The sequence below is a fragment of the Benincasa hispida genome, chromosome 3, assembly GCF_027475165.1.
Source record: "Benincasa hispida cultivar pf3 chromosome 3, pf3_genome.v1.1, whole genome shotgun sequence".
In the NCBI taxonomy this organism is placed as follows: Eukaryota; Viridiplantae; Streptophyta; class Magnoliopsida; order Cucurbitales; family Cucurbitaceae; genus Benincasa; species Benincasa hispida.
The window spans coordinates 35,033,298-35,055,141 of NC_143480.1; the positions used below are offsets into that span (position 1 = coordinate 35,033,298).

General features: G+C 30.9%; 3 protein-coding genes across 3 annotated transcripts; 1 reads left to right on the forward strand and 2 right to left on the reverse strand.

Annotated features, from left to right (window-relative positions):
* Nucleotides 1-296: 296 nt before the first annotated feature.
* LOC120074110 (Exostosin family protein) lies at nt 297-4,473 on the reverse strand. The gene is made up of 4 exons (XM_039027129.2): nt 4,106-4,473; nt 3,640-3,899; nt 1,281-1,629; nt 297-1,108 (listed from the first exon to the last, which is right to left on the reverse strand). Exons 1-4 carry the CDS (start codon nt 4,370-4,372, stop codon nt 443-445), a joined length of 1,542 nt encoding a protein of 513 aa, XP_038883057.1. The 5' UTR covers nt 4,373-4,473; the 3' UTR covers nt 297-442.
* A 9,471-nt stretch (nt 4,474-13,944) lies between these two features.
* LOC120073530 (beta-galactosidase 15-like) lies at nt 13,945-18,203 on the forward strand. The gene is made up of 18 exons (XM_039026369.2): nt 13,945-14,115; nt 14,216-14,311; nt 14,435-14,547; nt 14,637-14,703; nt 14,778-14,870; nt 15,001-15,144; nt 15,230-15,318; nt 15,411-15,516; nt 15,615-15,702; nt 15,783-15,901; nt 15,986-16,144; nt 16,235-16,440; nt 16,535-16,638; nt 16,720-16,832; nt 16,910-17,128; nt 17,223-17,434; nt 17,535-17,811; nt 17,910-18,203. Exons 1-18 carry the CDS (start codon nt 13,945-13,947, stop codon nt 18,012-18,014), a joined length of 2,481 nt encoding a protein of 826 aa, XP_038882297.1. The 3' UTR covers nt 18,015-18,203.
* A 58-nt stretch (nt 18,204-18,261) lies between these two features.
* EMB175 (Pentatricopeptide repeat (PPR) superfamily protein) lies at nt 18,262-21,136 on the reverse strand. Its single transcript, XM_039026758.2, has one exon. The coding sequence runs from the start codon at nt 21,004-21,006 to the stop codon at nt 18,313-18,315; it is 2,694 nt and encodes an 897-aa protein (XP_038882686.1). The 5' UTR covers nt 21,007-21,136; the 3' UTR covers nt 18,262-18,312.
* Between the last annotated feature and the right edge of the window lie 708 nt (nt 21,137-21,844).

Here is a 21,844-nt window from a genome sequence, read left to right on the forward strand (position 1 = left end):
TTTCGTTACATTGTGCTATATTTACAAATATTTTCATTAGGTTATGTCTCTTTCAACCCTATATTTGTTAGGTTTTTAAGAGATCCTAATTAAAAAGAAAACATCTAACGAAAACATCTTGTTTCAGCAAATAATTTCAAAATTCCCACGTTTTTTTAACACACCTAATCGAGCACCCATCCAACTCCTAAGCTTTTCCCAAAATAGGAGAATCAATAAATTCAGAGTACAACTTTTTAATAACAAGCTTTGGTTTTCATAAAACCAAAAAGTGTAATAAAAAAATCATCATTCAATTGTTGTCATCATGTATTCAATTCAACCTTCCTTCTTATCAAATTAAATGATTAATCCTTTAATATACAAAAATGTGAAGACAAAAATAAAAATAAAAAACCAATATATAGCTATACACATTCCAATTAATTACCACCCAAAATAATCAACGATCACGCAGTCTAAGATTGAGTCTTCTAAGCCACACAGAATGAAGTATCATATGATACACATCAAATCTCTTTGGCGGTGAGTTCACTTCAAAATGTCTCCTAACTTTCACCACTCTCCTATACATTCTCAAGTACTGCCGGGTCGATATTCCCGTCAAGATCGTCTTCAAGTTCGGAATGTCCTCGACCGAGACTTCCACAGAGAAAGATTTCCAATTTATCACATCGCTGAAGGGTGGGACGTAGTGGTCGGAAATCAGGACAGGAACGCACCCGGTGTAAATGGCTTCCACAATTCTTGGACTAGCGACTTCGTAGCCACTCGGGCAGAGGCAGAACTTGCTCTTCCTCATCATGTCAATGTAAGAGACTCCTTTGGGGAGGTACTGATGGACTTGAATGTCTCGGTCTTGATTCTCCCATTGCTGGATTAGAATGGGCCTTATTGGGCCGTGAAGCCCACCGGCGAAGAAGGCCAGAATTGGGCGGCGGGAGGGAGATGGGCCGCCAAGAAATCCGGTCAAGAAACCTGTCTGCAGATTGATTTCTGGGAATGATACGTCCTTTGATGGGTTGAAGCCTTCGGAAGTGTTGGCGTTGCAGAGCACTCGAATCGAGTTTTTGTATAAATGGGGAACCGACTTCGATGCTTCCGGACCCTGAAAATCAGGTCAGGCCCGTTTATAATCATAAAATTGGTACAGTCAATTTTGATTAGTATATTTTAGCTTTGCTGGCTCACAAATTGAAGGGATAATTTAGCGATATGAACAAAACACTAAATAATGGTGTAATCTAGTGGTTTAATTTTGAACAATGTGAACTACTTACCCAATCATGGCAGGAGAGCATGAAATGATCTGCACCAAGTGTGCGATTCCAGAACGGATATTTGGTTCCAATGACATTGATGTAATCAACGACTGTGTGTCGTATTGGAGTGAAGTCATGAGAGTCATGAACATAGACGAACCGAACGAGCATGGCAACACTAAGAGGAAGGAAGAAGACATGGGCCTTTTCGGGATCTTTGGTCCGAAACCGGGAGTCCATTTCGATGGCGTGGATGAAGTTGCCTTCAGTTGAGTAAATGCTCTTGCAGGGGCCATTGTGAAACAGGGGAGGCTCTCCTTCTTCATAAACGAAGATCTTCAGCTCCTTCTCCATTTCTATGTAACTCCTGCGATTGCCATTAATGGAAGTCGGCGTGAGAACGAATAAGAGGGAGAATTCAGTGACTTATGATTTCAATTGCAGCCAATGCTTTTCAATCTGAAAGTTTGCTCTTAACATTCCTCACATAATTGTTTCTAGGTAGGTTAGTGAGTTAATTAACCTCAGTATTTCAATTTATAAACTCAAAACTTTGATTGAGTCTTTAGACTAAGAAACACTTAATACTTGGTCGAGAGTATGCAGGGTTGGCATTCAAGCCTCGATCTTTTAGTTAATAATATATGTTTTATGCTAGCAGAACATTAAGGGCGTATATGGGTTGAATTGGGTTGGATGTATTTTTTGAAACAACTTAGTTGGCTACCCAAAAGACTTTAATAGGGTCTCCAACTCAACCCTTCAAATTTGGAGTGGATGGATTGGGTCGCATAATTTTTATTATTTTTTTTATTAATTTAAAATACTTAAATATATCTATAACATATAACATATGACTAATAACTAAAATCTCATCAATTTTAAACATTAAATACCAAATAACCATGATATCAATTACAAATTTCATACAAAGACAAACATCATAACAATACTAAAAGAAAAACAATATATATATATTAAGAGGTACATGGGTTGGATTGGTTGGGTTGAGGGTATTTTTTGGACCAACCCGAAAACAACCTAAATGACCCAAATAAAATCTCGAATCCAACTCAACACAACCCTTAAAATTCGGATTGGATTGAGTTGTCGGATTATAACTTATTTTTTTTAATTAAAAATATATAAATTTACATACAACACATGACAAAATTAAAACCTCATAAAATTCAAATGCTAAATACTAAATAACTATGATATTTATTGCAAACTTTAGACAAATACAAATATCATAACAATTTTAAAAGAAGAATATTAAAATTCACAAATTAATCAATACAAAGTAATCAAACTTTGAACAAGAGAAAGGTATATCTATATGTATTATAAAATTAGAGTTAGGTTGAGCCAACTCAAATTTTTTTAACCAACCCACGACCCAATCTACATAACAAAAATAGAAAAAACTTAACAAAACAAACCCAACACATCCCTTACATGTGTTGGATAGTCCAGATTGTTCGGGTTGTTAGGTTATATGAACACCCCTAATATATATATTTCAATAATTTAGGTTAGGTTAGGTCAACTCAATTTTTTTTTTCAACCCGAGACCCAAACCAAACTAAACCAAAAAAATAAAAAAGGTTCAACCCAATCCAACCTTTATGGTTTGGGTTGGACAGCCCAAATTGTTCGAGGGTCATTTAAACATCCCTAGATTAACTAATAGTTTTCGGAAGAAAGCTGCCCAAACATACAAAGTTTAACTAAGAGAATACTCAAATATCATGTAACAAAAATACTTTAACCTAGCCATAAAAACGGAAAAAAATGTTTAATTAGCCAGCATAATCCCTATATACAAACAATTGGAAGAACCAATACCATAGTATTAATTGCACAAGTTAATAAAGTAAAAGGTTTTAATTGCGACATTTATGTAAGTTCATGCATGGTCAATGGATGTAATCGAAAATTTAAAGTTACAATTAACACACCAAGACATAAAATTGAACTTTTCCCAACTTAATATTTAAGTTATAAAAGACAAATATTGTCAAAAATCAATTCAACTTTAGTTAAATAATAAATCACGGTTAAACCTAAACAGCAAATAGAATTCAAAATTGGATGTCACCCATAAACACTTATAATCATATGTTTTAGAAAAACGAAATAAGTGGTATCATCAAATTTTTTTCAACTATTTTAAATCCCATTAAATACAGGGTTATTGGAAGAACGAACAAATTAAAAGTCCCAAGAAAAAACCGAAACTTCAAGAACTCTAATTCATGTTTTTAATAAACAAAAAAAACTAAATTTAAAAATCCTCTGGTGCTCTGTCTATGCATCAAATTAGTTGAAGTTTATAAGTTGTAAGCAAAATAAGAAACAAAAATTGAAATTTAACCTGTGAAATGCTTTGGAATTCCAATACATTGGGCCAGAGGGAACAAAGTCGGGATCTTCTGTTTGATTATGGAACTTTGCTTCTCTAATGGCGGCTCTTGCTCTTCTTAGCCCTGCTTCGATTCTCTCCAATTTTGTATATTCCCTCTGTCTTCTCGCTTTCACTGTCACCGTCGATTCATAATCACTTTTAAAAGAAACGTTTCTGTTCACTTCATTAATGGCGGTTTCTCTTAAATCTTCGTTGACTCTCGTCTTATTCTGCTCATATTATTATTACATATCCATATTAGCTACACTAAAACTTTCAGTCCAAAACAAAAAAACCCCAATTCTAAAAACTTCAAATTTGTTGTTTAGAAATGAAATAAGGATCTGGGTTCATCTTAAAATTTCCAGAGAGTGAAAATTTGATCCTTATTTTGAAAATTTCTACATGCAAAAGGGGAATAGAAAGAGAATCTTACAGGATATAGTTGAAGGCTCTGTATTAAGAAAACAGAGTGATTTAGAGGAGATTGGTATTGTCCCACTGTTTGATCATTCGCCGCCGTCACCGCCGGAGCGGAGGTATTAGAATGGGAATCCTCTGGTTGGGAGGAAGAAGAAACAGAGGACTGGATTGAAGCGTATTTATCAAAGAAAATGGTCCAATCTGTGGAGAACTGAGGACCAAAAACAGCAAGAAAACAAGAAAGAGCGATGAGAGGAATTACAAAAACCGGCAACTTCATCTTTCTCAAGCTTCAAGAACTGAAAATTTTGAGAGAAAGCTGGTTCGTTGCAGAAGAAGAGAAAACAGAAAGAGAGAGAGAGAAGAAGGAAGATTGTAATGGGAAAATAGGTACTGTGGCCATAAATAGTAACAACATTACTGCCAAGTGTCAATCTCTTATTTCCTTTTAACTTTAATTCTTACTTACTTCATGCAAATTTTCATTCTTCCCATTATACCCCTCATTCTTCCCTCTAATTTCTCAATTCATGTTCAATGTTTTTATTTCTCTAATTAATTCCTTTCCTTCATTTGCCTTTTATAATATTTATTTTACTAAAATAAATGGATAAATAACGTATCGTATCTCCAAATAGGTTTGGATTTTTTTTTTTTGTTTGTCAATCTTAAATGTATTTTTATGAAACCAACCATTGTGAGACGGGATCGAAGTTATAGCTTTAAATGTGGGTGCATGTTAATTACTGTTAAATTAAACTTACTTTGATTAATATTTATGATGGTTACTTGGAGTAGAAATTTGAGTGAGAGAGAGAAAAATGAATAAATATTTTAGGTTCGGTTTGATAATCATTTTGTTTTTTAAAATTAGGTCTATATCATCGACATTTTTTTACCATGGTTTGCATTTTTAAGTATAATGGTTCAATTCTTAGCCAAATTCAAAAAACAAAAACAACTTTTTAAAAGTTACTTATTTAAGTTCTCAAAATTTGATATGGTTTTTTAAACCATTGGTGAAAATTAGATAATAAAATAAAGAAATTTGAAGTGTGAAAGTAATGTTTATTAGCATAAATACTTTATATCTATTGAATAGATAAACCCTATAATCATTCATATTGTCAAGAATATATACCGGATTCCATTGAAAAATTGATGATCGGCTATTGTCTTCCTTGACCAAAGCTTCAAATGCCCTAGGTAGGATCTCTCTAGATGGGATTCAAGAAAAACTGAGTGCTTATTGTTTGGTATATTGGGGACCATAGCCCAAAGGTCTCTTTATATACTAGTTTAATTAGGATTCCATTAAACCCTAATTAAGTATGAATCAGCTTCTACCCATGAAGTCCATATTCAATTAGGAATCTGGAGCCTTAATTAATTAGATCACATAATAGGGCCCAATCTAATAAAATAATCTAATGTGATAAATTATTAATCTACATACATAGCTCATACTTTAATTAAACATATTATTATTTAAATATGTCTAACAGTGTTCATATGCGTAATTTTAAAAAACAAAATAATTATTGTTTGCCTTTGTGATTAAAAAAGTATGAAAGATAAATAAGACATTAAACCAGATAATTGGTTGAAAGAAGAGGACACAAAACCAAAAAATTAGTTTATAAGAGAGGGACATTCAACAAAAAAAAAAAAAAAATGGAGTATATAATTTTGGATAAAAATTACTATTAGTTCCCAAAATTTTTATAAAAGTAACAATTTAGTTATTGAAGGTTAGATTATAATGATTTAGTCATTGTATTTCCAATTTTATAACAATTTAATTCCTAAATTTTATCATATAACAATTTAATCTATAGATTTTAAAATTTGTAACGATTTAGTCCCAATTGTAGAAATTAGTGTTAAGATTTAATGAGATTTGTTGTATAAATAATTGATAAACTAATTAGACTCGAGATCTTTATAAAATATGAAGTCTACTCCATAAAATAATAAATTTGACATCTAATTTTGATATTTTTTTTATATATATATTCTATTTTTTTTTTTGACATATTCTAAATTTTGGTTGTCTTTTCTTTTTTGGACTATATATTTTCTAAAATTTGAAAATATGTATATTGTTACAAGCTTTATATATATAATTTTAAGATTTTTAATTTAAATATTCATGCCACCTTTTTATTGAAATTTTGAAAATAATAAATGTCAAATTAAAAATCTTAAAATTATAGGACAAAATTCAAATTACTCAAATAATAATTGAGATCAAAAGTATAATTTAAGTTAATATTATAGATAATTTTTTATATAACTTATAAATTTTTATCTTTTTCTTCAGACCATTGTAAAACCTTCCGTTTTTAATGATTCAAAATAGTCACTTAAAAAGATTTTTTTTTTTTTTTTTTTTTTTTTTTTTTTTAAGAATATAGATAATCAAAATCTTTAGACATCTTTAATTATAGATGTTCAAAATTACAAAAGTCCAACATTTTTAGATAACCATATTTTTTTACGAATATTTTTTAAGATATATGAAAAACTTTGGTAACTGTATTTATTTTATACGATTTCTACTAAAAAATATCTTAAATTTACATAATGTTCCAAAAATATCATTACGACCATTTATTGATTTATAAATATTTTAATATAATTTGTACATATGTAACATACTTATTTGTCTTTTTTAATTTATTTTTAAATTGATATATTTTTATTATTTTATTTATTTTTTTTCAAAAAAATAATATATATTCATTTAATTTTTTTTATAAAATAAATATTAATTTAAATTAAAATTTGAATAGATTTCCAAAAAAAAAAAAAAAATAACTATGATATAACCAAACAGAATGAAATACATAATTGACTTAATTAATTAATTTATAAGACTATATTTATGGAAAAAAAGGAATGATTAAAAAAAGTAAAAAGAATATGCCCTCAATATGAGAATCTAGAAACCCGATGTTTCAAAAGAGTATAAATAATTCTTAAGATGCTTTTCATATGGATATCTTAGGATGTCCGAAAATCTAATTCTCGAACATTTTATATCATGTAGAACAAAACGTGATAGTCTCTAAAGGTCTAATCCATAAGAATCTTAGATTATCACGAAATAAAAGTTCTCTCAATGTAAAGATATGCTTGCATTAACTATAAATATAGACTTAAAAAAAATTAAAAGAAAAAGAAAAGTCCAAGAAGTATAAATATAAATCACATGTTAAACTAAAAATGGGTTTGAGAGAGAGATGTCAAACCAAATTAAACAAGGGTGGTGGAGTTTTTTTTTTTTTTTTTTTTTTAATATTTTATTTTCATGGATGTTTTATTATTGAAAGTATTAGAATTTAAAATTTACACTAAAATTAAGTGGATCGAAACTATATGAATTGAATTGAAACCTAAAATCATAAAGACACGTTAATTAAAACTAAACTTCAAATCAGGGAATAGTAATTAAATTATCTAAAAAACTGTAATTAAACATATAAATTTGTATTTAAGTAAATAAAATGTAACTAACACATTAAGTGAGTTTCAAAAAAGAAACTAAACCATTTAACAAAAAAGAAAAAAAAAACCCCACCTCTCATTAAAGAGATTTAATTAAAAAAAAAAAAAGGTTCGAGAGAGGAAGAGAAGGGATGAAGTAAGATTTCTCTCTCTCTCGTGCATGCCAATTGCCACCTCTCATTTAAATTCCCCATACCTTTTCTTTTCATTTTTTTTCCTTTCTCAATTTTCGAAAAGAATAAAGGGGGAAGAAAATAGAGAGACGCTGTAGCATTTTTCAAAACAATATTTAGAATATAAATAAACTTTTCTCATTTTAATTCATTAATTCATTTAAATTTAATCTATTTAATGTATATTCTTTATGTGGATGAATCTTTCTCGTCGTATTTGACCCTTTGTAGACTTGGTCTTTAATTCGTTTTCTTGGTCTTATCTCACTTTTTGAGTGTACCTACGTGTGACATCAATGGGATGTCAAGCCTACCACATTACAATATCTAAATTGGTATATGAAGTGTATAGTTTTAGTAAGCACACAAAAATACGATCAATACTCTTTTTTGAAGATTATTTACTCTTCTCATTTAGGATCATCAAATAAGTCTATTTATAATGCATTTATCTAACAATATAAGTAATAGATCTAACAATACCAGGCAGTTTGTGACACTCGAAGTTACAGGACATCAGATCGTCATTTATTTTTAGAATGTGCGTTTTCTTATGTCACCTTTCAATTTTTCACCAAAGTCGTGTTTTTTTTTTTTTTTTTTTTTTTTTTTTTTTTTTTTTTTTTTTTTTTGACCATTCAAAGGACATTATAATGGAAAATAAGGTTTTATTTTGATAAAATTTTGGGCGTTATTTAGTAAGGACAGAGAGAACTTTTTGAGTGGATTTGAATAAAGTCATTGGAAGTAGGAAGAAATTAAATTAGTGCAAGTAAATATTCATAATATTTGTATCTATTTTAATTGATATTTATTATATGGAAGAGCAATTAATAATGGTATGATTTTTGGTTCTAATTAGTTGACTAAATTCTGGTCATAATTAATAAGGGCATTAAACGCACCGGCACCGCCGCACCGGAGATTGGTGGTCGCCATGCATGTCTATCTCCACCGCCGCTATAAGTAGGTGAGAGCATAGTTAATATATAAAATCATACATGATTTTGATACTTGAACAAGGTGTCATAAATATAAAGTCCAATGAATCTTAAGCTTATAAAATTATAGGATACATTTTTTTTCACAGACACATATAATATATATTAATAATTAAAATATCTGTGATTTGGATCTCTCTTTTATATTATACTATAAAGAGTTTTTATTTTAAAATTTTGTATAGCGAAAAAGTGTCCAAATATTAGTTATTTAATTTGCAACAATTTAGTACCAATTTCAAAATAAATTCAACTTTTAAGTTGTCAAATTAAATTTCTTAAAAGATTGGAAAAGAGAGTTTCGGGGCGTTTTGGTAATTTTGTTTCCCTCTCTCTTTCGTCACGTGTCGGGTAGACTCCCTCCGTCCCCAATTTCATTTTTCTCTCGTTTCATCTTCCTCAAACCGTGACCTATTTTCAACTCACTTTTTTTTTTTTTTAATGAATAATAAATACGGATTTTGGATTCTTTTTTCGAAGGATACTGTCTAAACAATTATAGATTTTATTTTAGTTTTGGTTTATTTTGATCCATATATTTTCAAAAAGTTTATTTTAATTTTTATACTTTCAATTTTGTTTCATTTCAGTATTTATACTTTCAAAATGTTCATTTTATTTCTTCTATTTTAAAAAAGAGTAACTATCTTGGTCCATTCATTTTCAAGTGATCAAAATAACTCCTCCTTGAAAATTGAAAGACCAAAATAAAATAAAGTTAAAAGTACAATGACCAAAGTAAGTGTTTGAAAAGTATAAAGACCAAAATGAATCGAAGTTGAAAGTGTAGAGACTAAAATGAATATTTTGAAAGTACAGATACCAAAATAAACCGTTTAAAAGTACTTGAATCAAAATTAACCAAAATCAAAAGTGCAAAGACCAAAATTGTAACACCTCAGACTTGGGATTCGGCCCTGACATTCCCTGGTTATGTCATCATCCTTTATCTCCCTTACGAAAATGAAGGTACTAACTTTCAATTCTTTTAAGCCTTTCTTAACCATACTTTCCTCTCCTCAGAATCTCTCTCATATGTGATATTGGTTCATTCATGTACCCCTCCTGAACTCGGGTCGTTACTAGGCACACCGTCAAACATGGAGCATGGAGTGAACCTGTAGGCACACCGTTAAACATGAAAAATAACATGAACGTGAACTTGTCGGACTCACACATGTCTAGCGGCCCGTAGACAAACCGTCCATGAAACTAGACTCGTCATTCCTCTAAAATAAAACATGTGTCTTGACAGTAAACTATTGGTCTATTCATACATCACATACATAATAATTCCAGTACTTAGTAGAAATTCAAACATGCTCATAATAATCATGCTTCTACCTGGCACCACTTACCTCAACTTGGTCACAAAAGTCCAAATTCCAAAACTTAATTCAATTAACCAATCTGATAAAAAATTAAATCCAAAATCAATAACTTAATTTTCCCACTATTACTCTCAATCCAAAAGAATAACCAACAACTTACCGATATTTACCAATTTTCTGCAAAATGAAAAATGGTCTCTAGCTTGATGGTAAAGGAAAATAAGTCTTACCCAATGTTTTTCTCAAGATTCCGACAAAGATCGGGCAGTGGTGGCTAATGGCAGGTCGACTCGTGGCTACCATAGATAGGCAACGGGTGTTGCTGTCGAACGACATAAATTGTTTAAGCTAGCGGCTGGTAGTGAGGGTCTTGCATGAGGAGGGTTTGCGAGGGTGAGAGAAGGAGAATTTCAGATTTTGTTCAGCAACAATTACGAACAAACCAGAGCTTCAAACAACGATCCAACCATTCAAAATGAGCACGACGATTCAAACTCCGTCAATCACCAATTCTGTGGAAGTTATGGCTAAAAACCGAATTGTCTGCCCAATTTTTGGCCTCTTTTCACTCAATCTCAATTCTTTTTTTTTCTTCAAATTTTGAAAAGATAAATACAATATTTTATCACAATATCTCCAAAATTTCCAAAGATTCTATTAAATTTATAAATCAAAATTCAATATTTTCAAGATAATCATTTGAATATCTAGTCAATTAAATTCAGTTTAACCAATAAAAATTTTTCAATTATTTCGATTTAATCCCATTTTTTCAAATGAAAGGAAAATTTAAACTCAATAATTTTAGATAATTAACTTAAATTTTCCTGAAATTCGGGAGGTTACAAAAGCAATATTTAAACCTATTATCTTTTTAAACTAAGATTTTAATTATATTGCATAAGAAAAACATAAGCATAACCATATGCATACAAAATAAGTTTACTTTTCAAATAAAATTTATATGTAGTTGTAAATATAGCAATCAAACTCAAAATATTAGCAAATATAACACGATGCAAAAGAAGTTACAAATATAACAAAATTCAATAATAGGAGTCTATCATTGATAAATTATATCACTAATAGAAGTTTATCATTGACCACAACACTAATAAGAGTCCATCATAAATAGACTTTGTTATATTTGTAATTTTTTTTTTAAAGGTTGCATTTACACTTAATTAATGACTCTAAACCTACTATCCATTATTGTTACCCCTAAATTTATGTACACAAATTTAAGGAGACAATGTTTATAATATATTTTTTTTGGGGGTAGATTTGTTGATCCAAGTTATGCAAGTCTTCTATTTTATTTTATTTTATTTTCATAGAAAAAATCTGTATAAGCTTGTTAATCTCAACATAAGGTACATGAATTATAAACTCAATTGGCTGGGTCAAAATTTCAAATACTCAAAATTATAGTCTTTGTCCAATTTGCCTCTTAATTTAGAATTGAAAGGTTATATTAAAATGTTAATTTAAAAGTTTGCCTTTTCCATTAGCATGAATTCTAAATCTGACATTACAAGAATGTTTAAAGTAATTGCCTTTTAAATTTTACACTGATTTTTATCCATCATAAAATTACCACTAAATATAAAGTTAAAACGATTTACCACTAAATATAAAAACTAAATATTTAAAATTATTAGATGATATTTAAATGAAAACCTGAATTATGTGAACTAAATTTATGAAGTAACTTAACATTTACGTTAAATTATAAGTTAAGTTTATCAACTTCATATTTTATATTTGTATATCATGAAGTTTAGAAATCTTAACGTATTTTTAAACTTTTAAGCCTAATACGTCTTTCAACATTAGAAATATCTAATAAATCTCTAAATTTTTTAAGTCCTTAGATTTTTAATTTGTATATCTAACAACTTTTAACCTATCCAATAGTTTTAAGGTTTAAAACTTTAAAATCTACTAGATACAAAATAAAAAATCTAATATTTTATTAGACATTTCATATTTGCATACGCATCATGAATTCGTTGGACACCAAATTTGGTGAAAGGTTTAACATTTTGAAAATTGATTTAATAGGTGGAAAAGAAAATTTAAGGCTTTTTTTTTATTATTATTTTTATATTCGTGCGTGTTCGCAGGACAATCTGTCTAACCCTATAACGTGTTAAGAAAATTTGTAGAATATTAAAATTTAGATAGGTGTTACCATAGATTTAACCTATGACCTTTTATTTATTTATTTATTTACGACATGTGGGGTTGACAAATTATTATTTGAAATTTAAAATAGGTTTAAATTATATAAAGTATAATTGGAATTTGGGAAGATTTCAATTATGCTCTAGATTAAAGTTTCACTTTTTCTATTAAAATAGATGACATAAAATTGGCGTTTGTAAAAATTAGAAGGCATATTATACAACTATATAAAATATTATGATTGCTATTATAATTTATATAATCAGATACTGTTTAAACCATTTAAATAATTTACCTAATCAATTTTTACCTGCTAGATGTATGCATTCCAATTTGTAGATATTAAAAATCACAACAACGTCCATCTCATTTTAACCAAAAGAGAAAAAAAATAAAATAAAAAAATCCAATGATACTTTCTCGGAACAAATTTTGAAAATAATAAAAATAAAACTCTTCAAAATCTGGGTAGCCTACCGAATATTTGGTAAAATTTAACCCAAAAAAAAAAAAAAATCAAATCCCTCTCTACAATTTAGATATTGACAAACCAAAAAGAAAATTAAATCTTATTTTGATCTTTAGACTTTAAATAATATTTTATTTTGATTCTTTAATTTTTAAAAATATTCGTTTTAGTCCCTAAATTTTGAATATTAATTTATTTTGGTTCTTAAACTTTTAAAATATTTGTTTTAATCATTGAATTTTTCAAAAAGTGCTTATTTAGGTTATTGATATATTAAGATTTAATTAACCTTTTTAGATAACTAAGATACCAAATAAGTGAGCTATACTAAAAAAATCTAGAGTTTCAATTTTGAATAAGGTGCAAAGCGAGAGAATTTAAAAGATATTCGTTCAAAATTTTGGTATATGTTGGCGATACAAATCCCTCACATTTATGTTGAAGAGTTAACATAATTTTAATAATAGGGACTATTAAGGATTAAAACAATTTTTTTAAAATTTAAGGTTTAAAATAGAACAAAATTTAAGTTCAGAAAATAAAATAGAACTTAATTTACGTCAGATTCGTTGGATTAAATTCTTGTATTTGTATTTGTGAAGAAAAAATATATTTGCACTCAAATATACTCTAAACTTTTTTATAAAGTTAATTAAAAAAGAATCAGAGAACACAATCGTAACAAACGAGATCATGATTTAAAAAGTTTTACGAGCTTCTAGAAATATAATTTTGAAATTAATGATTTAAAAAATTTTACGAGCTTCTAGCAGTATAATTTTGAAATCAATAATATTTTAAGAGTGATATGAAATCAAGGTATCATGCACTGAAAAAAAAAAATCAAGATATCATTATTCCATTTAATTTAATACGTGAATACAACTAACCAAAAAAAAAAAAAAAAACATAAAGTGAATAATGATCTTCCTAAGTGAAATTAAGAAAAAAAATTATTATTTGACCTTGATCTTCCAGAAAATGGATATGATCCCGACGGCTCATAATCTATTTTCATTATTAAAAAAACCCAGAAAAATCTAAAAAATAAATCATAACAGAATCTAAACTTTATTAAAATTAAAAAAAAAACATAACTTAGCTCTATAAATAGAGAGTCGCCTATTGGTAGAAACTCAGGAAAAATTAAGAGTTCATAACCTTTAATTTTCAAGTGAAAAATGGGTTGGAGAGGAAATTTTGTGTTGTTAAACTGTGTCGTTTTGGCATTGGCCATACTTTCTTCTGCAAAGAAAATTTCAGTTTCTTATGATGGAAGAGCTCTAAAGATAGATGGGGAAAGAAAAATTATAATTTCTGGTTCCATTCATTATCCTCGTAGCACTCCTGAAGTAAACTTAGTTTTTGTCTCATTCATTATTAATTTGTTTAGTTTCTATTTTTATGTACATAATTTCATTAATAATGTGAATTTGGTTATAATTAATGTAGATGTGGCCAATGTTGATGAAGAAAGCCAAAGAAGGTGGCATTAATGCAATTGAGACCTATGTATTTTGGAATGCCCATGAGCCTCAGCGTGGCCAAGTATTTTTTCTCTCTCTCTCTCTCTCTCTCTCTCTTTTTTATCAAAATATTTATTCGTTTATATTATTAAAGTATTTAATTTATTTATAACAAATTTCTTTTCTTTTCTTTTGGTTTTATCAGTATGATTTTTCAGGAAATAATGATTTGGTAAAGTTTATTAAAACAGTACAAGAACAAGGGCTTTATGCTATTCTTAGAATTGGACCCTATGTTTGTGCAGAGTGGAATTATGGGTAAACTCTTTATTTTTAATTTTTTTTTTTTTTATAATTTGTATCAATTTTCAATTTATTTATTTATTTATTTTTAAATTTCTTTGCAGTGGGTTTCCTGTTTGGTTGCATAACCTTCCCGGCATCCAATTCAGAACAAAGAATCAAGTTTACATGGTATTGTATTTTTTATTTTTTAGTATTATTAATAATTAATTTGGTTAATAATGCTAAAATTAATTGCGATTTAGGATGAGATGGAAAAATTTACCACATTTATAGTAAACAAAATGAAGGAAAATGAGCTATTTGCATCACAAGGAGGACCCATCATCGTTGCCCAGGTTTTTTTTTTTCCTTTTAAATATCTCTCAATTTTTTAAATTCTTTTATTATTATTATTATTATTATTATTATTATTTAAAGAAAATGAAGAATACTAATATGGTTTTTTTTTCCTTAAAAAAAAAAAAGATTGAAAATGAGTATGGAAATATAAAAGGATCGTACGGTGAAGCGGGGAATGAATATGTGAAGTGGTGTGCTGAGTTGGCACAATCTTACAACCTTAGTGTTCCTTGGATAATGTGTCAAGAAGGAGATGCTCCTCAACCCATGGTATGAATTTACCGTAATGCCCCTTCCTCATTTTTTTTGGGGGTTAAATTTTATTTATTTTCAATTTCATCTTGTAAATTGACAGATTAATACATGCAATGGCTTTTACTGTGACCAATTCAAACCCAATAGCAAAAACAGTCCTAAAATTTGGACTGAGAATTGGACTGGCTGGTTTGTTCTTTACCTATTCTAATTTCTATATTTTATTTAATTTTCGTTTAAGAAAATAAAATATTTTATCAATTAAAAAAACATAAATTTAGGTTCAAGAAATGGGGATCAAGGGACCCATTGAGAACAGCTGAGGATGTAGCATTTGCTGTTGGACGTTTCTTCCAATATGGTGGTTCCATGCAAAATTACTATATGGTAATTTTTACCCTAAAATCACTTTTTTTTTTTTTTTTTTAATGTATAAAGAATTTTGATCCAATCTTATTTTAAATATGATTGGATTTCTTTTGTAGTATCATGGTGGAACAAACTTCGGTAGAACTTCGGGAGGTCCTTATATCACAACATCTTATGATTACAATGCACCACTGGATGAATATGGTATATTTTACTCCGGTTTGATTAATAATTTTGATTTTAACGATGGGAGTTTGATCTAAGATATGTAAATATATTGTTAGGGAATATGAACCAGCCAAAGTGGGGACATTTGAAGCAACTTCATGAACTTTTGATGTCAATGGAGAAAGTTTTGACCTATGGTGATGTTAAACACACTGATTATGGCCATTTGACAACAGTGAGTATCTCACTCTGTTTCTCTTAAGGTTAAAATATTGTAATTTAGTACAATTACTGACTGTGACCTACATATTTATAACAGGCAACAACTTACACCTATAAGGGGAAATCAAGTTGCTTCATTGGAAATGCAGAAAATGGTGACAGGAATATAACTTTTGGAAATAGAATATATAATATTCCTGGTTGGTCTGTCAGTATTCTTCCCGACTGCAAATTTGAAGTTTACAATACTGCAGAGGTACTAAATTATCTCATTCCTTCCATTATTATATTTTCCTCTTTTACAAGTCAATCCTATTTGTTTTATGAATTTATGATTATCTACCAGGTAAACACTCAGACAACAATAAGGGAGAAGGTTTCAAGCCAAGACGGAAAAATAAAAAAGCCATTCAAATGGCAATGGAGAAACGAGAAAATAGAATATATGACACAAGAAGGTGTAGTTGATGGAAGTGTTATCACTGCTAATAGGCTTCTTGATCAAAAGGTTGCCACAAATGATTCCAGTGATTACTTGTGGTACCTCACAGGGTAAGTTTACCTTTTAGTTATCTCCTGATTATAATTAGAATCATAAACATATTCATAATAATTATACCCCCCCTCCCCCGGCGCCCGATTTCAGTTTCCATCTTAAGGGATCCGATCCACTTTTTGGCAAGACAGTAAAACTACGTGTTAAGACTCATGGCCATATACTTCATGCCTTTGTCAACAAGAAGCATATTGGTAAGTTCACCATTCTCAAATCATTTTTATGTATAAAAAGATTCTAATTCATATATTGATAAGCTTCAAATTCAATACCAGGGTCACAGTATGCTCCAAACGGCCAATATGACTTCACATTTGAGAAGAAAGTTAGGAATCTAAGGCATGGACTCAACCAGATTGTTCTATTAAGTGCAACAGTTGGATTACCTGTAAGTACATTAAATACCCTTTTCACAAGGAAAAAAACCCTTAATTGCAAACCTGAAATTTTAACTGGGACATGCAGAATTATGGAGCACATTTTGAGAATGCTGAGACAGGAGTTCATGGCCCAGTTGAATTGGTTGCTGATGGAGAAACAATAAGGGATTTGTCAACCAATGAATGGACTTACAAAATTGGTTTGGATGGTGAAAAATATGAATTTTTCGATCCTAATCATCAATTTAGGAAGCCCTGGCTCTCTGACGATCTCCCAGTAAACCAGAATTTCACTTGGTATAAGGTATTACATTTCCTCTCTTTTTCCCACTTACTTTTGAAAACCTATATTCTGTAACAATCCACCCAAATTAATTCTAAAAATTTGTTTGGTGTAGACCACTTTCCAAACTCCTAAAGGACGTGAAGGAGTGGTGGTGGATTTACTGGGCATGGGAAAGGGGCATGCTTGGGTAAATGGAAAAAGCATTGGAAGGTACTGGCCAAGTTATCTTGCAAATGAAAATGGCTGCTCTTCAAATTGTGACTTCCGTGGGGCTTACTACGATAGCAAGTGCGTCACTAACTGCGGAAAGCCTACTCAACGATGGTATGGTTTTGAGTTTTTGGGCATACAACTTAACTTGTATAATATGACTGTTTAGTGTTTCAAGTGAAAAGAAAGTAATGGTTGTCTGAAAATTACGTAGGTATCATATCCCAAGATCGTACCTGAATAAAGGCCAAGAAAACACACTGATTTTGTTTGAAGAGTTTGGTGGGGTGCCATTGGATATAGATATCCAGACAACAAGAGTGAAAAAAGTGTGTGCAAAGCCTTACGCAGGAAGCACATTGGAGCTATCATGTCATGATCGAACCATCAAAGAAATCAATTTTGTGAGCTTTGGGAACCCTCGTGGCACTTGCGACAATTTCCAGAAGGGTACTTGTGATTCCTCCACTGCCTTCTCAGTCATCGAAAAGGTAAAACTTCTCTGTTAAATGGATATGGCACTCGTTGTTTCACAATCTGGGCTTTAATTTTGTGAGTTTTTGATGGTTTTTTTTCTTTTGGATTGCAGGCATGTCTTGGAAAAAGGAAATGTTCCATTGAAGTTACAAAAAGTAATCTTGGACAAACTGGTTGCAAGAAACATAATCGGCTCGCAGTTCAAGTTGCTTGTTAGGATATTTTTGCTTCTTAAGTTTTTAGGCTTAATATAATTTACCCTTTTGTTTTTTTAGGTTTTCAGATTTAAGACAATTTTCCCTATTGTTTTAGATTTATAGGTTTGATTCCTGTAATTTTAGGTGTTTTGTCCACCCACCCCCATTTGATTTTATGTTAATATAAGTAATTCATTATTTTCATCAGAGCTATTCTCTTCAAAAGCAAAGATGTGGTTTCCTAAATATAATAGTTTCAAGAGATTCTAAGCATAAAGATACGAGATTATGAATGATTTAATTAGAAGTGTAAAATAGTTACCAGTAATCTGTACACGAGCATTGGCCATCTATAAAGCAGTGAAACCCTGAAGTATCCCTGAGAAATATTTTCCTTCTGGTGATAATAGAAACATATTTCAAAAAGGCATGGCAATCCCCACACAAACGGACATTCTTCACAATTTGAACAGGCTTTCCCGGTTTGGTCATTAGAGTCCCGAAAGTTGCAGCTAATTTTCCACTGTGATAGAACAAGAATTCCTTCTTTTGGCGTTCCTCTACTTCTTGAAGAACAAAACTTGTGTCTGGAACATAACCAGCTTTTAAACATTCTAAGATTAGTATCTCTAGTCCACTGTAAATGTCTTTTACCTGAGGATGAGACTTGTCTCTGGCATAAAATGAATGAATTTTGTTCTCATGAATGATCCAACTCTGACTTGGGTGTTTCCGGAACCCTTTCCCTCGCATATCCTCTCTCACCTTTTCAGAATAATGCCATCTCCCTGAAGCAGAGTATAGATTCGATTTAAGTACGTAAGTAAATGGATCTTTTGGCTCTATTGCCAGTATGCATTTCGCAGCAAGTTTTTCCAGCCTTTCATTTTTGTTGATTCTACAACTATCAAGCAAAGCACGCCAGACATAAACATCTGGTTCAAAAGGCATCTTCCTGATGGTTTCTTCAGCTTCTTCAAGAAGACCCCAGCGACCCAAAACACTGATAAAGGATGCGTAATGCTCTGAAGTGGGTTTGATATTGTATTTAGTTTCCATAGAGACAAATAAACTACGACAACTATCAACTAAATTCAATCCAGTGTGTTTGTAGGCTGAAATAATAAAAACAAACGTAATATTGTCAGGTTTTATTCCTGCTTTCTCCATCTTCTTCCAGATTTCCAAGGCTTTATCACCCTGCCTATGAAGTATATGCCCAGCAACTAAACCATTCCAGGAAACTATGTCTTGCATGTTCATTGTATTGAATACACGGACGGCATCATCCATATTACAACACTTCGAGTACATGCTAATCGTTGCATTCCCTACCCCTGTATCAGTTATGAGACCTGATTTAAGTGCATGGCAATGCATTTGCTTCCCCATCCCATGAAAGCCTATACTCCCACAAAGAGAGAGTATTGATGTCGACACAACTTCATCTATAACAATGGTTCCTTCGGATTGACCAGAATGAAAGAGAGAGATTGCTTCATTAAGTTGCCGATTTCGAGCATACCCACAAATCATTGATGTTAGCATTGCAGTGTTGTCATTCTCTAATGAAACCTGACGAAACATCTTTTCAGCATCCTCCATCCTTCCACACCTTGTATACATGTCAACCAATGTTGTTTCAATACAAGAATTTGACAAAATACCAAACTTTATGATGAAGCCTTGAATCTGCTGGCTAACTTTAAAATTCTTGAGCAACCCACAAGCATTGATGATGCTAGTCAATGTGCAATCCGATATTTCCACGCCCTCCTCCAACATTTCAATGAACAGTTCCAGAGCTTTTGACCCGTCATCATTCCTAGAAAGTCCTGCCAAAACTGCATTATAAGAGATGGAATTCCTCTCCGGCATCTTATTAAAGACTTCCACTGCCAAATCTAACTTCCCAAATTCCATGTATGATGTAATCATTCCTGTCCAAGTAATAACATCTCTTATTGGCATTGCCTCAAAAAGATCCATTACATCGTCTACACTCCCACATTTAGTATAGAAACCAATAAGGGAATTGCTCACGCTCAATTGAGACTCTAGCCCGACCTTCAAAGCAAGAGCGTGAAGTTGTTGGCCTTTCATTGACTTAACACTGCCCGCACAGGCAGTCAATAGAGTAGAAAGAGAGAAATGATCCACTCTAAGCCCCTTACATAGCTGCATACCACGAAAGTAATCAAATGCTTCATCGTACTTGAACTCCTTCACCAAACTCGAAATTACAGTATTCCACGAAGTGATGTCTCTCTCAGGCATTTCGTCGAACAATCTAAGTACAAGTTCCAAGAACCCACACTTACTATAAAATCCCATAAGTGCATTGCAAATGAAAACACAATTCAGGAACCCCAATTTGACGACAATACCATGAACTTGTGAACCTAACTGATAATCCATATTTCGGATGCAAGCAGTCAAAATTGCAACAAAAGTATATTCATTCGGCACAATACCTGAGTCCAACATCGCAAAGAAAAGCTCAACAGCTTCATCTTCACGATTCGACTTGGAAAACCCAGAAATCAACGTCGTATAAGACACAACATTAGGACATGAAAGGCCAGAAAAGACTTTATCAGCATCTCGAACAAGTCCCAATGTGAGATAAGCCGCAATTAGAGCATTACCCAGATAAATATCTTCCTCGAGCTTGAGAAAGCGAGCATGAACAGTTCTGGCGAGGTCAGGGTCTCTGTAGCGAGTGGATAAGCGAAGCAAGTCGAAGCCGGAAGCAATTGGAGAAAGAGAGGTATTTACAGGGCATGACGCGAAAAGGGGTTCTGAAATAGAGACGAGGGGTTGTGGACAGGTGAGGAATTGGGTCGGAGAAGAGGAATTGAATGGGCGGCGAGAAGGGTTTGGGTTACAGATAGATAAAGAAGTTTTATATAGAAGTGGCGGAGGCGGGGAAGGAGAAGGATTGGTGGGCATAGAAGAAAAGCGAAAGAAGATGGTGGGAGGAAGAAGAGAAGGTGCAGAAATGGCGTCCATTCATATAGTTTCATCCAAAGGCGCCAACTTTAACCATAACCATAACTGATATTTTCTTTGCTCTGTTTTCAAGTCTTCATTCTTTGCTTTCTTTTCCTTCCCCAACTGTCGGGAGTAGATATACATATAATCCACAAGGTTTCTGCTTTAAATAACTCTCTTCAAATAGTATGAAGGGGAAATTACTTTTTTTTTTTTATACAAAATTTTCTCACTATTAAAATTAATTAAAAAATCTCCATCACGATCCTTTTAAATTAATTAATTGAAAATTTACATGAAAGATTAGAAGAGTAATATAAATATGTAAACTCTAGGCATCCATGGACGAAATGGAAACTAAACAAATAAAACTTAAGAGTGAAAGTATACATTTTGAAACCTAGGAATCAAATCAAAACTAAATACAAAATTTAGGAGTAAAAATATAACGTTTTGAAACTTAGGAACTAAATAAAAACTATACTCAAAATTTGTATGTGGATTTTATTTGTATGTTTTTCTTTTTTATATCACAATGTCTAGCATAATTTAGGGGCATTTCAACCAAAAGATGTAAAATGGAGAATGAAAGATTATTGATATCTTGTAGTACGACGATCTTACATTCTTCTAATACAATAATGTAGGATATGAGGATTTGAACCTGTCAATGAATTAGGTACAAATGGACTTTAGTGATATCTTAATAGGGAAGCTATTGAAGTTTTATTTTAGCTAAAAAGTGTGATAAAACTATAAATGATATCACCATGTCACCATTAGTTTGCAATACAAACTTCAATAAAAAGTAATACTCAAAAGAAAAGAGGAAAAAAGCAATATTCTAAATAAAAAT